Here is a 16,458-nt window from a genome sequence, read left to right on the forward strand (position 1 = left end):
GGGACAAATAAAATCAGTCTTACGTAAATGAACAATGTTGTTATTTTGATGGTGTGACAGGCTGCTTGCTTTCAAAATTCCATCAAATACAGAATTCAGCCGTGTGCGTAATGCTAGCAGGATATGCATTCCCCTTTCGTTTGGCAGACTGGACAGAAAATAACCCTCCCCAAATAAATTCTACTGTCCAGCACAAACTGCCCCGTTGCATACATTTCAACACAAGGACAACAGGGGTCTCATTTTCTGAAGAGCTCGCGTTTCTTGCCATTTCGCAGTTACTTTTTTGTTTAAAATATACGTATTCCCAAGGTTAGTGCAAAACGTCCAAATAATACTTACTGGACTTCAAGGAAAAATAACACATTCTCTTAACATAGTTGAAAATGTAAACCCGGCATCATTCATTACTGTTATGCAGGACCTGTTTTGGAGAGTTGTAGGCGCAAAAAAAATCGCCTTTATGAACTGTTACCTTGAAAATATAATGTACACAGTAATAAACAGCTGTCCGTAACGAGCCGAACTGTCATTAAAAATCCGGAGTGTTTAAAAAGGCGTAGCATTGTGCCGGAGACGTTAAAATACTTCTCATGCTTGAAGAAAACGACCCCCTTAAACATGCGTTACAAATAACAGCACACTAAATGCACTTTGATTTTAAAAAGATGTCCGTGGATAGACCGCAGCGCTAGTGAAAGTCTGCGGGGAGCACCGGGTGCAGGACGGGCAGCTGCTTCAGTGAGCTGGGGATGGCGAGCTCCTGCAGACTCGTGGGGAACCTGTCGCTGGGCAGCAGCTGTAGGATCTTCTGCATAGAGATGAGGAGTAGCGATCCGGGGCTTTTCCCCGTAAGGTAGTTGAAGCGATCCTCGCCCAGGACCTTAGTCCAGGCAGCGGGGTCCTTCTCCATGGAACTCTTCATATTGAAACGCAGTTTGGGCATAAATAAAATCATGTTGTCCAGACAGAGGCGCTTCTCCCCCGCCGTGGTGCTGCCGGCGTCCCGCAGTTTCTTCAGCAGCAGGTCCACGGGCGTCATGCCGTCGCCGTCCTCGGTCTGCGGCGAGGCACCGTTCCCCAGCAGCAGGGTGATCATCTCCAGGTGGAGAAGCTCGCAGGCGAGATGCAGCGGCGTCTTGCCGTCCTCCAGGCTGAAGCAGTCGCCACGCCGCAGGCAGGAACGCAGACTGGGCACCTTGTGCACCGCCCGTAGGATGATCTCCAAAATATCCTTGCGTTCGTATCTGACAGCCATGGCCAAGTGCGGAGCCGCCGCCGGGTAGCTGCAGATGTACTTACTGGGCATAGCTAAAGCCTCCTCGGCGTACTGACTGAGGAGGTACTGGGCATAGGCTTGGTGATCATGCACGATAGCGTAGAGGAGAGCCTCCGAGGGGGTGTAGGTCCTCCGTCGCTGCTGTCTGTCCCAATAAAACGTTTCCATAGTCCTCATGTCCTCCAGCTTCCAGACCGGGCGCAGGTCTCGGATCGCTTGATAGTAAATGAAGGACAGTAGTCTGCGATGCAAGCCTCTGTCCTCGGCCGGCAGCCTGCCGAACCTGCTGGCAGACATCTCGCGGTTTTCCCGGGAGCCGATCATACACTCCGGTCCACCGTTTCAGCTGCTCCTGCTCCGACCGCCGCAGCCGCTCCGGTCCCGGGGAGCGCACCGGCGCACATGGCGCCCGCAATCCTGCGTGCGTCCGCCCGAACCGGCCGACTCCAGAAGCCCGTGAGGCGGGTACGCGCTCCCACGACAGCGGCGCCCGGCTCGCCTACCTTCGCCGCAGTGCAGTGGGGCTCACGCAGGCGCACGGCCGCTTAACCTTTCGTCCGTCAAACTAGAAGACGTAAATGGTAACCGATCCACGTTTGCCTTCGCCGGTCGCCCTTACACTCCCATTGTCACATGGCCGGTGCTGCGCAAAAAAAAAGGATTCCAAACGGCCGCCGCCTTCCAGATAATAGACTCCTGTATTGGTAACACCAGTGACTGTCCCGTCTCCGCACCCCAGCGACCCGTCCTGTTTGCATAGCCACGGTATCGATGCCTCGTCCCAAGTATTTTTAGGCTAAAAATGTGTCCACTAAGCAATCTAATCGGTACGACGCGTACAAATATTTTGACAAATGTTCTACACCAAAAAAACATTTAATAAGCATGACATGCAGTCTGATTAAAACGTTCAACTGCGAATCCCCTTTCATATACGTCGTTTAAATAATTTTTAATGTAAAACTGCGTACCTGGAAGGTGCGTCACTTTGTCCTAGTGGAGTCTACAAAACTGCAATAATACTTCTATGATTTATAAGTCGTTTAACGTCCGTCATTTCATTCTACCTCCTCACAACTCTCGTATCATAGAAACAACTGCACATACTAATGCCGGAAACTGCATAGTTGAAATTTCAAAGGCGAACATTTTAAAATAAACTGCATTAGTCCTATTATGCAACCGCTGTGTGGAAACCTCATGGCGAGTTTTAGCATGCCATTAACCCTTTATACCACACTAATTTCGAAACTGTCTACTTTGTCTGTCTACTTACGCTGTATTCGGTTTAAACAGATATCCTTAACCGAGAAAACGATTGTGGGTTGAATTTTTCGAAATTCACTCAATCTATTATAACTAACCGCAGATCTCTATAAAATGCCGACAATAATTTGCTGTAAATTAACTATTTTTTAAAGTATGAAATTAAACCCCGGGTGAAATCAAACCTCAGTTTTACAGTTCCTATAAATATTTGTCTTTTCTGGATCACGGTCAAAATAATACCCAGTGTTTATTATATTCTTTACATTAAATATTCTCACATAGATCTAAGATACTAATCCAGTACATAAGATCAGGGATCCCAGGAATCAAAAACATCTGATAATATAGCCTCGAACAAACGCGTTCACCTGCAATCGAATGAGAAAACGCACCCAGTGGTTCAAGGCTATTAACTTTCAGGATCCTGCTTTATTTAGAAAAATAATACTGTCACCTGCCGGCAGGTTCGCGGAAATGGATATGCCAACAACTTTAAAAGGAGTTCGACCGTTTATGAAACTTTCCCGTGCAAATAATACGAGGCTTTTTTGCCTTTAGCCTGTATTTCGCCATTAATTAATAACTCAGAAAATTAACGAGTGTGAATGTTTTTCTGTATTCGCGCATTAAAAAACTGGAGCCAAGAAAATCTACAAACAATACCACTGAGTATAAAATATTAAGGTTTCTTTAAATTGTTTTGCTCGCAGCTGACGTCCCGGAACGGTGTCTCGGCAGTGACATCACGAGCTGGGCGGACTCGCCAGCCTCCGAACCGGTCCGACTCTGCTCTTCCTGCCGCCTTATTTTCCGCCGTCCGGTCCTGCTTCGGGCACTCGGACCTTTTTTAGCAGCAAACATGAGCGATCAGGGTCTCTCCAACGAAGCCGTGGCGGCTGCTTGCAAAGACGGACCCCTAATCGCTAAGGTACGGCTGCGTGTGGGCTGCTGCATAACGTCGTATAATCCGCTCTAGTGGAGAAAAAGACCCGGGTGTCGAACTTGGGCCTGTTTTCCGTGTCATGAGTCTAGCACGCATGCAAGCAAAAAAAATTAAGTATGATTCGAGTGCTAATAATATACTGGATCTTCCAGCCGTGCTATTAAAAAATTGGTAATAAAACTGTACTTATCCTCTTAATTGGGTGAATACCCAGGATCCAACGCTTTGCACTTCGGTAAATAGTTTTTCCACCATACACGCGCAATCAACTACATGCAACGTTTACGCAGTATTTGACGGGTCTGACAGCCCGGCACCTTCTGAAGGGGGGACTGGGGTGCCTGAGCACCGTATTGCCCGAGCAATTTAATCAGAACTTTTGCGTGAGCTTTAAATGTGCCTGGAGTCTCTTTTTTTATTTATTCGAGCACCTTCACCCAAAAAGTCTCTGCACCGCCCTCCTGATGTCCTTCTTTCCTACTCTGCATTCCGTTTTTAAATTATTCCCGTCCAAAGGCAGAGGATGGTGTGCGTTCTGCTGGCGCCGATAGCATGGTGATAGACGCCGCGATCACAGTGGACATCGCGACACCAAATTTAGATTATAAATGGGGTTTCATGGACGACTGAGTAGGGGGAAGCAGTTACCCTTTTCCCGTATGTTTGTGCCATAATGTTTCAGTTTTGGCTTGCAAATGCAATGCTGGCTAAACATGTCATTACTGGACCTGCCCAGAGTTGGGCCGCTGTAAATGCGCACTCGTGAGCACTTTTTCGGAGTGCGGGGGTGATCGGTTTCAGGACGGGGTACATGGCCGTGTGATTGCCTCTTAGGTCGCTCATGCGTCCTGGTGTTTGTGCTGCAGGACTTCATGATGCAACAGACGATGCTGAGAGTGAAAGACCCAGTGAAATCCCTGGATTTCTACACGCGCATCATGGGCATGACGTGAGTGGCCCCCTTGTTCTCTACCTCCACCACCCTTTTTATGGCAAGAGCCAGTCGGAGCTGGTCAGTAATATGCGAGTCTCATCACATTCTCAGGCTGTCTGCTTGAACTGATCTCTGTTCTGAGCTAAAGCGTTGTAATGTTCCTACGTCCAGCCCCTCACCCTGCATCTTCGTTTATCCATATTCAGCTCAGTTTATTTGTATATAGCGCCTTTCACAACAGAGACGTCCCAAAGTGCTTTACATGGGTTTGTTGTGGGCATACTAACATTATAGGGAAAAGAGAGTGAGTGTGTTTGCTAAAAGCGATGGTTAAGGTCCATCAATGAGTCGGTTCCCCACTCTGACTTAGTAGAGTGGCAGATTGACAGTAGAGGGTATGGGGGGGGGTCATAACATGCATAGACACATTAATGGACCGGCACAGTAGATAAAATTGGATGTACGGTGTCGCCAGCAGCCATAGTTACGGTGTGTTATGTGTTAAGTTATGGGTAAGCTAAATTGAAGTAATAGGTTTTCAGTCGAGATTTAAAGACTGAGACCAATGCTGGATCTCGGACATGAGCTGGCAACCCATTCCAGGATATAGGGGTCCTGTAGCAGAATGCTTTACCGGCAACTCTCACTTTTATTTGTATGTGGAACAAGGAAGCCTGCGTTGTGTGATCTGAGTGGACGATATGGCTTGTAAACTCGAAGTGATTCTGTCAGGTAGGCCAGAGCTAGACCTTTTAGTGCCTTATATGCAAATAGGAGAACTTTTAAGTCAGTCCTGAACATAAAAGGTTCTGTGTTCAAGCTTCCTGCTTCGAGCTGCTGCATACCGAATACGCTGCAAGGTATTTCATGAGCAGTCTGTGCTCCCGGATAAAAGAGCATTAAAGTAATCTAACCTACTATATACAGAGGCATGTGTCAGTTTTTCTCTGTCTTGAATAGTAAGAAATCGCCCCAGTTTGGGATTCTGGTATAGCTGTAGGAAGCTCGCCTTCAATACTGCACCCACTTGTGATTTAAATGAGAGGCTTAAGTCTAGGTTACAGGCTGAGCTGCCGAGGGAAAAGTTCAGCCTGACAGAGTAGAATGTGGAATGTTGGAAAAGATTCAGGATGTGTGCATATTGTTTGCATCAGAGTTATTTGTGACCCATTTGAACATGTTTGAAGTCGATAAAATCTTTACCCAATATGTTTCGGTAGCAGAAGTTCAGCCATCTAAATCGTGTTAGATTTAGGGGGGTGCTGTGTTATGGAGCACTAGGATCACAGCCACACCTGAGCTAAAGGAGAGGAAATAAACAGCCGATTTACGATAGAAGGGCCGAGGCGTGAGTGCTGTTGTCAGTCAGGCAGGTAAGATGTTTGTCGTGCTTCGGATGGAGACTGTCCTGTTTATAAAAGCTTGGCCGTTCCTAAAAATGGTTCCAGTTATAGGTCACTCTGCTACTACCGTAGGTTACATCCCCTCTATAGAGAATCGGTAAGGGACCTGAGACAATTAGTTTCCCTTTAATGACGTCTATATGTTAAACTCGATGTATATTGTGCCCCCGCCCCAGTCTGCTGCAGAAATTTGACTTCCCCTCCATGCACTTCTCGCTGTACTTCATGGGCTATGAGGACAAGAATGAGATCCCTGTGGACGTGAAAGAGAGGACGGCCTGGACCTTCTCTCGACGGGCCACCATCGAGCTCACGCAGTGAGCCCCCTCCCACCCCCACTTTACTTTTACTCTAACATCACTTCTTTCACAAACGGCACACTGCTTAAGTCCCTTAAGGTTTTACATAGTGATTAGTCCTACCACCACGTTTAATTATAGCATAGGCCCTTATGTCTAGCTATTCAGTAATGCAGTACAGTGCCCCCAAGTGGCTAGATGAGTGAAGGATTCCTCCTAAGGTCGGGCTGTACGCTGCAGCTCCAGTTATTGTCCAAGTCATTAGCCTCCTTCTGTCACTGCATTCAGTTACAACAGCATCCGATGGCAGCAATTGTGGTTCCTCCAGGCATCTCTTAGCCCACATTTTCGGTGTAGAGACAGTAAGCTGATTGGCTGGAGCGCAGCTTAGGAAAGTGGGAAGGTGGCCCAGCTGCCCTTTGGCTTTCTAGCCCGCTCGGGGATGTTGCGGCAGGCTGAGTTTGCTGCAAGGTCTCAAACATTGAAGCTAGCAGATGCTGATTGAATGTTTGTGTCAGGAGTAATGAGCTGCTTTATTTGGTTCTGCAGCAACTGGGGCTCAGAGTCTGACACCCAGACGTACCACAACGGGAACTCCGATCCCCGCGGGTTCGGTGAGTCCACGCGTGTGGCGAGATGCCCTTGATTTCGATCGGCTGGTTTCACAGCAGGTTGATGGACTCCAGTTTCACATGACCTTTAGCGGTGCTGACTCTCCTTATTGTGTTTTGCTTGCCGCTCGCCGCCCCGGATCGCAGGACACCTCGGCATCGCGGTGCCAGACGTGGATGCCGCCTGCAAGTTCTTTGAGGAGCAGGGCGTCACTTTTGTGAAGAAACCGGATGATGGTAAGGAAGGTTCCCTTGCTATCCCATAACTCTCTGTGTGGTGTAAAATTTAAGTGTAACCTTCAGGGCCGGTAAGGAGCAAATCGTGAGCTTCTGGATTCCTCCTGTTTTTCAGATGTCGTATGAAGACACTGTTGGCATATCTCAGATCATTTAAGTGATTTTTATTGCTGAAGTAATGTAGCATTTAACTTAATTCTAGTCTAGATTAAAACTTTGAGAACTAAAACTGCTACCTTGAATTTTGAATAGACATGAAGTATTTATCTATGCGTCAGTGCAACAAGATTAAGAATATTTTAGGATCAGTTGTAAATATGGAGGTTGATTGTTAAATAACCAAACTTTAAGACAGAATACACAAATAAATGTGTCTTTAAAGATGTTGAAATGTTTCTATATCTGTACAGTATTATAGGGGGGTGTTAATTCTGATGTAAAAGGGCAAATATTCCTGAATATGCCTTTACATTTGAGTTTATTTCTGGTCCACTACAGGTAAAATGAAAGGTCTGGCATTCATACAAGATCCGGATGGTTATTGGATTGAGATCCTGAGCCCAAACAACATGGTCTCCATAACCAGCTAGAGAGACCTCGACGGAAGACGGAAGATTGGGGGGCGAATGCAAGAGCAGCTGGTGGGGTGGGGGGGAGGAGCAAATGCTGAATGGGTTTGTCTATCTGTGGAATGAAAATAGGATGAAGCGGGAGGAACTGCAGTGACTGAGGGGGTTGGATGGTCTGGGTCATCTCCGCCCTGGAACATGGTGTAAACATGAGCGACCTCAACCGTTTAGCCTCATGACTCTTTGTTCAATATGCCGGTGTGCAGCTCTCTGAATGGAGACTCGTGTTCTCTGTGGTGTGGATGTGCTATAAAGTCTAGTTCCACTGGGACTGCGCAGTGTGTGTGTGTCTTTTGCAGTAACTCAAAGCACATGTGCCAATATTTCATGCTGTGCTGCTCTTTGTTTGTGTGTATTAACATTGGATCCATGGTGTTTGTGTAGAACTACAGTGACCAAATGTAGCACGACACTCTTACTCTGCAATAGGAACGTGCGTCTGACCCAGTCACTTCATGGTATGACCAACGCTAAGCAACACAGAATGCACACAGCAAAATAATTAAAACTTCTCCAGCATTATACTCAATAATCTTAAATTGGAGATTGAAAGGTACACGTATGCTGTGCTTTCTTCTAAGATGTATAGTGGTTAAGATAAGTCATCTTGGCATTAATGTCTCTTTCTTGCAGGTAGGCCTTAAAGTATATAGATACTGATTCTCTCTCAGACGCAGGTAGATCCTGTCCTGGGTCATTACTTATCTGAGAGGACGGGGTGACCTGAATGGTTAAGCAGCATGAAGCTGGATGTGTTCCAACAGCAAGAACAAGGCTCTGTTTGGGCACATAAATCACGATCTTTCAGGCAGGCTTCTTAACATTCACAAGTGATAGGATGGGAACTCTGGGCTGGTTATGGCAAATGTGGCACTTGGGTAAAACAGGCTGTTAGACTTAGCTGATCACAGGGAGGAAAATAAGGAACATTTGAGACCATTTATATATTCAATGATATGCAGGAAAATTGCTTTAATTTTAGAGAAATTCATAGACTCTTTGACAGTAAAGTAATGGCTTAGCAATTACTTACTTCTCCCCAGTCTACATCACTTGTATTCTCTAAAGTCTCTGCATTACTCAGTGATGTTTGACACTAAAACACGAGAACGCAGAAGAAAATAAAATGGGTGGATGAAAATAAGTATACTGAGCGTTTGAAAAACAACTATTCATACCATTTGTAATCCTTTTCAGCAACATATAGACCTAAAGCAGTTGTAAGACTGAGTTCTTACCAGAATTAAGCTTCTAAATTCTAGAAGGTGAACTAGCGCCTACTGCCGAGCTGGATGATGATGTCGTTTCTTGTCTTTTGGCTTCCTGGCCGGTGGGGGATGCTCGTTTCTCTATAAATGTGACACCATTAACAACATCCGGGTCACGCGTAGTTGGCCCAGTTTGGATTCGCGACTCTGACGTCGGCAGTCGGTGTCTAACCGCCGGTTCGCGTCGCTGGTGCCGCTGCCGGGGAGTCGTCCTGTCGCCTGTGGGTCTGCGTTATTCTGACAGAAAAAGGAGCCTGGAAGCCGAGGGGAGCAGTGCCGCATCTTCGTTAGCTTGCCGGCTAGCCGCTGCCCGGTAGGTCTCCGGCCAGAAGCCCGAAGGGGGAGGGTCGGGCTGCTCTTGCCAGCTGTCAATACCGAGTGACGGAAAGCACCGGTTCCGAGTCTCCGGGGAGCCTCTATAGACCCAAATATGCAGACAGCGCTGACTTTTACTAGCATATTTATCGCCACAACAGAGATGCAGCGCTAACAGCCGGAGCTGCGCGGTTTGGTTCTCGATTAAATGTAGGAAAGAGATGACGCACCGTGAAAAGGGGTTTCGGTACCTGATCCGGGCGATCCCGGAGCTACTCGTGTGCATGAATGCCGGATTATCGGGGCGTTTCAACCGGGCGAATAAAAAATACCGTCGAATTTACATGTGTAAGGTGACTGACTGGCCGTAATGGCTGTGGCACCGGGCAGGGGGGCTCGTGCAGCCCGCCGCGCGCGTGTCCGTCTGCACCGGAGGCGGCTGATTGACATTAAAACATCGCAAAGAACACGGCGTCCAGGTTTCGCTGGTGTTCAGTTTTAAGGCGTGTTTCTGAACTGTGCTGAGGCCGGAAAAACAGGCGGTACAGCCGCTGTCTTAATCATGAATAGGAGGCGACGGCAGCTCGGCCCTCTTGCTTTCATTCGTCTGAGTCATAAACAGCTGATATTAAAAGCCGGGGATTTTTTCAGTAAATTAACCTCACTGGCGACGCTTTAACGTACCCATGTAACTGGATGATGGTGAATATATTGAGAGCGACGCGGAATGACAGGCGTCCCCACCCCTCTCTCCATCCGCCAGCCGTGATAGCGCCCCGCGGTGGCGGCCATGAGTAACAGCCACCCTCTGCGACCCCACGGCTCCGTGTCGGAGATCGACCATGTGCACCTGCTGTCGGAGCAGCTGGGGGCCTTGGTGCCGGGTGAGGACTACAGCGATGTTACCTTCATCGTGGAGGAGAAGCGCTTTCCCGCGCACCGGGTGATCCTGGCTGCCCGCTGTCACTTTTTCAGGTAACATCCTGCGATATTAACAGGTGTGAGCGGTCGATGCGGTTATTGTGTGACTCGCTAGAAGCTTGTTATTATCGTCTCTGACCCTGAGCACTTTGTGAGCCGAATGTTTGCACCGCAGATCAATACCCTCAATCCAAGCTGGTGTTGGAGGCTCTGCAGGTCATATTTGATACTATGAGCCTAATGCATCCTGCTTTCAGTGATAATGTCGGGTCAAATACAAATTTAATAGCAATTTATCGTTTAAATTAAATTTGACAGAACAAGGTTATGTGGCAGTTATTCACTAAGCGTGCAAGATCCTGAGAGCAAGATTTTTATTCCCCAATCGTTTTAAATGAGGTTTATCTGGAGACCTCAGGATATAACTGATTGGTCAGACCTGGGTCATGTGATGTCTCCACCCCTCCCACTCAGAGCTCTGCTTTATGGAGGCATGAAGGAGTCTCAGCCCCAGGCTGAGGTGCCTCTGGGGGACACGCGGGCAGAGGCCTTTTCCATGCTGCTGCAGTACCTGTACACGGGCCGGGCCAGCCTGAGCTCGGCCCGCGAGGAGACGCTGCTGGACTTTCTGGGCCTGGCACACCGCTACGGCTTGCAACCACTGGAAGACTCTGTGTCGGAGTTCCTGCGCACCATCCTGCACACCCACAACGTGTGCCTGGTGTTTGACGTGGCCAGCCTGTACTGCCTGGACACGCTCAGCGCCGCCTGCTGTGCGTACATGGACCGGCACGCCCCTGAGGTGCTGGTGTCTGACGGCTTCCTCGCCCTCTCCAAGGTGGGTGGGATCGGGGCAGGGGGCTTGGTGTCAGGAGGAAGCAGTTTGTCAGCACTGTGCATCTGCCTATGACTATAAATGTCATTGTTGTTTTTACATATTAGTTATAAAATGCACTTTATCAGTCCCGGAGGAGGGGGCAGCAGAACGGTGTTGTGGGTGTCATGGCTGCCTCACACCTCTGGAGAATTTGAGTCTCCATCCTGGCTGTGTGCGTGTGGAGTTTGCATGTTTCACCATGTCATTGTGCGGTTTCCTCTGGGTACACCGATTTCCCTCCACGGTCCTAAAACATGCAAAGGTTCATTCATTCATTCATTCATCCATCCATCCATCCATCCATCATTCTCCAAACCACTTATCCTACTGGGTCGCGGGGGGTCCGGAGCCTATCCCGGAAGCTATGGGTACGAGGCAGGGAACAACCCAGGATGGGGAGCCAGCCCATCGCAGGGCACAATCACACACCATTCACTGACACAAACACTACCAAAATATCCGTAGGTGTGAATGGTATGTGTGTGTGCCCAGTGGGTTAAGAGGTCGTGCCTGATCAGAAGGTTGCTGGTTCAAATCCCAAGGCTGGCAGAGTGCTGTCACTGTTGGGCCCCTGAGTAAGGCCCTCAAATGCCAGCCCCTGGGACTGGCTGGTCCTACTTTCTAAATCATACATCACTTTAGTTAAAAGCGAAATAAATACCATGTAATTATAATATTATTTTAGACATACCGGTCTCTCTCCCCATACTCCTTCCCACAGACGGCCCTTTTGACGGTGGTCCGCAGAGACTCCTTTGCCGCCACTGAGAAGGACATTTTCCTGGCACTGAGCCGCTGGTGCCGGCACAACGGCGAGTCCACAGCACAGGAAGTGATGTCGGTGGTGCGGCTGCCTCTCATGAGCCTGACGGAGATGCTGAATGTGGTGCGGCCGTCTGGCCTCGTCAGCCCCGACGACCTGCTGGACGCTATTAAGATGCGCTCTGAGAGCCGCGACATGGACCTCAACTACCGCGGCATGCTGAGTGAGCCCCCTGGTCCTAGTGCCTGTTTAGTTATAGTCAATTTGGAGCAGAGCCGTTATCTGCCCCGGAAAACGTAATTGGTCCTCGAATGAGGGCTGGATTTGGTGCACAGAGGCCTCTGGGGGCTAGTCCGGGGGCCGATTTTAATTTTGTGGGCTTCAGGTTCCCCTGCCTGCAGTTCAGCTAACGCGTGATAACAGTCCTTGCGAATTGTCAGAAGATGTGCTCGTAATGGTGCCCATATGGACGTGTGTAAGAGGCCAGGCTGCGGGGGGATGTCGCCGGGCTTGTGCAGCTACCGGTTTCGGGGTCGTCAGTACCGACGCTCAACGCTCGCAGCTGGTAATGGCTACTTTTGTTTTCTTGCCCCAATCAGTCCCCGAGGAGAACATCGCCACCATGAAGCACGGTGCCCAGGTGGTGAAGGGCGAGCTGAAGTCGGCGCTCCTGGACGGCGACACGCAGAACTACGATTTGGACCATGGCTTCTCCAGGCACCCCATTGAGGACGAGGGCCGCGCCGGCATCCAAGTCAAGTTAGGCCAGGCCTCCATCATCAACCACATCCGCATCCTGTTGTGGGACCGGGACAGCCGGTACGACATGCGGGCGGGGGAATCTCACGGAAACAAGCTGCCCGTTAACGGGCTGTGCAAAAAAAACACAAAACAAATGTGCGCTGCCGCATTATTCCTCTGTGCCTGAAGGGTTGGATACAGGGATAAGAAAAGTGTTTAAATCAACAAATATACAGACAGGGAGGCAGAGATGCTGTTTTACGTGATACATGCTGTTACGACAAATTACCGTGCATGTTATCCTTTATACCGCAAATGAAGTGCGCATTAGCTACATGAAGGTTAAAATGCAGAGTAATTTCTTGTCATTTCAGTGCAAATGCACATAAATGCACATGCATTTGTGCTGTTAATACAAATTGTCAGCAGTATCACTTTATACAGCGAATGCATACCTGCATATGTTATGTGATGAAACTAGTGAATAACAGGAAGTTGAGTGATCGCAGTGATTGACGGGATGCAGAAGTCCCGCCCACTGGTCCCTTTCCTTCCTGCGCAGGTCGTACTCGTACTACATCGAGGTGTCCATGGACGAGCTGGACTGGGTGCGTGTGGTGGACCACTCCAAGGTTCTGTGCCGCTCCTGGCAAAACCTCTACTTCCCAGCGCGTGTCTGCAGGTAACGCTGCGGGAGTGACGCCCCGCCCATCCCGCGTGCGCTCGCATGAGACCCACATCCCGCCTTTCTGTGTCCCTCAGGTACGTGCGCATCGTGGGAACCCACAACACTGTCAACAAGGTCTTCCACCTGGTGGCCTTCGAGTGCATGTTCACCCATCGGCCCTTCACGCTGGAGAAAGGGCTTCTGGGTAAGCGGCCGATGGGATTGGGGTCCGAGGGGCCGTCGCTGCTCTTGGGGGGGGCTCTGACATCACTTCCTCCTGGCAGTGGCCTCGGAGAACGTGGCCACCATCACGGCCTGCGCCAGCGTCATCGAGGGCGTCAGCCGGAGCCGTAACGCGCTGCTGAACGGCGACACGCGCAACTACGATTGGGACTCTGGTTACACCTGCCACCAGCTGGGCTCCGGGGCCATCGTTATTCAGCTGGCCCAGCCCTATGTGATATCCTCGCTCAGGTAGGACGACTCCCCCCCCCCGCTTTCCTCCTCCAGTTCTAATTCCACCCCCCGAAATAAATAAAAAAATTAATGATCCTCACTTCCTGGCTGCGTCAGGCTGCTCCTGTGGGACTGTGACGAGCGAAGTTACAGCTACTACGTCGAACTCTCCACCAATCAGCAGCAGTGGCTCCGCGTCGTGGACCGTACCAAGGTGGCATGCAGGTGTGTCCGCCCAGCTGCCCGGATCAATATACCGAGACCACGTTAGCCTATGCTAATCTCTAAGGATGTGGAGAGAGCTGATGTGCGTGCGTTGTCCTGATTGCTGTCATCCCACCCCCCCCCCCCCCCGCGAAGGTCGTGGCAGACGCTGACCTTTGAGAAGCAGCCCGCCTGCTTCATCCGCATCGTGGGAACGCACAACACGGCTAATGAGGTGAGTTGGGGGTGTGGCAGTGAGCTGCCCAATCACCGGTGTCCTTTTAGCGGCTCATTTTCTTGGCTCCTCATAGCTGAGCCCCTTACCACAGCTGACCCCCTCACAGGTCTTCCACTGCGTCCACTTCGAGTGTCCAGCCCAGCTGGACGTGGAGGTGAAGGAGGGCACCCCCGGGCTGGGCACCCCTGACCCCAGCCCCGCCCCCCAGCTGCCCCAGCAGCCCCGCCCCCCACGCCCATCCCGAACCCAGAACCTGGCCCCCCTACACTCCATGTCCCAGCAGCCTTCCCCGTCCTCCTCATCCTCCTCGCAGTCCAACCACTGAGGCCCCTCCCCCTGCTGAAGAGACGGAGGAGCCGATCGGACTGCGTGCACAGGTCTCTGGGGGAGATGCTCCATGCTGCTAAGCTAATTATTTATTACCGAAAGGATTACGAAGGAATGGTTCAGAAGAACTCTGAGACGTCGTCTGAAGTTTTGGTTCATTTTATAAGCTGGAATGAGGTGACAGAGTTTTATAATCACACATGAGGAGGTCAGGGACTTCTGGTAGGTAATAGGCAATTAATTAAGAATAATAGTACACTTAGGGTACAAGTATACACATGCCAGGGTAGGAGCGGCACTACCCCCCCAGATCATGCTCTCCTGGCTCGTCATCAAATGATGTGGACTCATCCACAGCTGAGGAGGGAAAGGGGAGCTCAGGAAGAGAATGGACCGGACCTATTTCCCAGTTCAGAGGGGGGGCTGAAGCAAGTTTTTTTTTTTTTTTTTTTAATTTTTGGTTTACCACTGTTCTTTGCGGAGCTGGTTCGGTGTTGGCATGTTTTTGTTCTCCTAGCATGCACTGCAGCACCCCTTTCATTGGCGTCTCCTTGTGGTACAGTTATGTTATCCTCCCTTTTTACTCCTTTGTCTGTGTTTCACCTCTTGCTTACCCCCAGGGTATTTAAAGACAAGTAAAAAACAAACAACTACAAGCCCTTCACTCGGTGTTGAGACGGCAGACTCCATTACGGCACAGAAGCAGGTGGTGAATCCGGGCCCCAGTCGGGTCGCTTCCTGCCGTGCATCACTTATGGGGCTCGCTTGTTCTTCCAGCACTCCGTGCTCTTGTTGTTTATGCAGCTGTGATTTAATATACTGATCATAGTAGAGGACTGTTATTAATAAATGACACTGTGGGGAGGGGGGAGGGGTGCAGTGGCACGCCTGGAAAATGGTGAGCACCGTGGGTCAGAGCTTCTGGAGAATATGGTAACGGGGGCTCCGCCCCATGGCTGACACTGTGCTTAACCCCGCCCCAACCTTCCCTTTGGCATTTGTGACTGGCTGCCTCTGTGGTCACTCAAGCTTGGAATCTTTATTAAAAACAAGAGTTTGGGAAAATCAAACTTGTGGCTGTGTTTGTTTCTGAAGCTTGTGTGTGTGTGTGTGTGTGTGTATTGCATGTGATAATTGTACTTTTCTGGAGGAAGACCATATTATCTGTAGTAATTGTAGTCCTGGAGATGCCCCCGGCCTGTTTTTAATGTGAGTGATGTGACATTTATCAGCACAGAACAGTCTGTCTCCGGGTAGAGCAGTAAACATGCTCTGCTGCGGTCATCAGGCACCAAATTCATTTTAAGAGGCCTGATCTGTTAAGAATGGCCTTTTTTTTTTTTTTTTTTTACTTCCTCCACATTCCTGTGAAAATGTTTAAATTTGTCCCCTGCTTGTGTTCTCCCCACTTTAATCTCCGACGGAGCTGGGAAGTTAGGAAACCAAGAGCCGCGGGAGGATCTCGTCTGACTGCGCATCTCAGAGGGATATAAGGCGATGCGTCAATCAGAAGCCGAACCGTGACTGACACCATAATGCCACTTTCATTAAAGGGGGGAAGCAAAACAACCGGCATGAGAGCACCTCAATTACTGTCACTCTTGTCGGTGTAATCAGGGGACCTCAGTGTGGGGGTGGAATCAGACACCCCACAAAGGATAGGAAGGGAAGACAGAACAAAGAGCACAGACATGCACATGCGGATTGTTCCAGCGCACCCAGACTCTGTTGAGTGGCAGCGATCTGAGGAGACGCCGCCCGTCTGGCCCAGAATCTTAATCGTGGTTCCCAGCGCGGCACCAGCCGGCCCAACAGTCTGCTCTGGCCGACTGCCTCTGATTATATTCCCCCACAGAGGAGTCCATTCCTCATGGGCCGATACCCAGGGACGGGTCCTGTGACTAACACTGGGGAGGGTGGTTTGTTGGTTTCTTCTTATCCTCAACCGACGCAGTTGAGAATCACAGGAAATGTTAGTGTGTCTAGGGCAGCGTTGGCGTTTACTCAAGGTTTGGGTGGCCCTCTGTTGCCCACAAACAGTCACTACACTAAATATTAAATGTGTTCCGCATTTAGG

General features: G+C 49.7%; 3 protein-coding genes across 4 annotated transcripts; 2 read left to right on the top strand and 1 right to left on the bottom strand.

Moving 5' to 3' along the window:
* Positions 1-24: 24 nt before the first annotated feature.
* zgc:112001 (uncharacterized protein LOC550384 homolog) lies at positions 25-2,948 on the bottom strand. The gene has a single exon (XM_048973862.1). It carries the CDS (start codon positions 1,601-1,603, stop codon positions 692-694), a length of 912 nt encoding a protein of 303 aa, XP_048829819.1. The 5' UTR covers positions 1,604-2,948; the 3' UTR covers positions 25-691.
* A 315-nt stretch (positions 2,949-3,263) lies between these two features.
* Positions 3,264-7,875, top strand: glo1 (glyoxalase 1). Its single transcript, XM_048973863.1, has 6 exons — positions 3,264-3,476; positions 4,358-4,440; positions 6,005-6,145; positions 6,677-6,741; positions 6,886-6,975; positions 7,474-7,875. The coding sequence occupies exons 1-6, from the start codon at positions 3,408-3,410 to the stop codon at positions 7,563-7,565; spliced, it is 540 nt and encodes a 179-aa protein (XP_048829820.1). The 5' UTR covers positions 3,264-3,407; the 3' UTR covers positions 7,566-7,875.
* A 146-nt stretch (positions 7,876-8,021) lies between these two features.
* Positions 8,022-15,451, top strand: btbd9 (BTB (POZ) domain containing 9). 2 transcript variants are annotated; one of them, XM_048973860.1, is made up of 11 exons: positions 8,022-9,185; positions 9,951-10,162; positions 10,583-10,946; positions 11,707-11,971; positions 12,348-12,567; positions 13,016-13,171; positions 13,252-13,361; positions 13,441-13,630; positions 13,730-13,837; positions 13,973-14,051; positions 14,161-15,451. In XM_048973860.1, exons 2-11 carry the CDS (start codon positions 9,978-9,980, stop codon positions 14,377-14,379), a joined length of 1,896 nt encoding a protein of 631 aa, XP_048829817.1. In that variant the 5' UTR covers positions 8,022-9,185; positions 9,951-9,977; the 3' UTR covers positions 14,380-15,451. The 2 variants fall into 2 exon arrangements, with proteins under 2 accessions (XP_048829817.1, XP_048829818.1); XM_048973861.1 differs by having other exon boundaries at positions 13,052-13,171.
* Positions 15,452-16,458: the final 1,007 nt, after the last annotated feature.

This window comes from Brienomyrus brachyistius, chromosome 14 (genome assembly GCF_023856365.1).
Source record: "Brienomyrus brachyistius isolate T26 chromosome 14, BBRACH_0.4, whole genome shotgun sequence".
NCBI lineage: Eukaryota > Metazoa > Chordata > Actinopteri > Osteoglossiformes > Mormyridae > Brienomyrus > Brienomyrus brachyistius.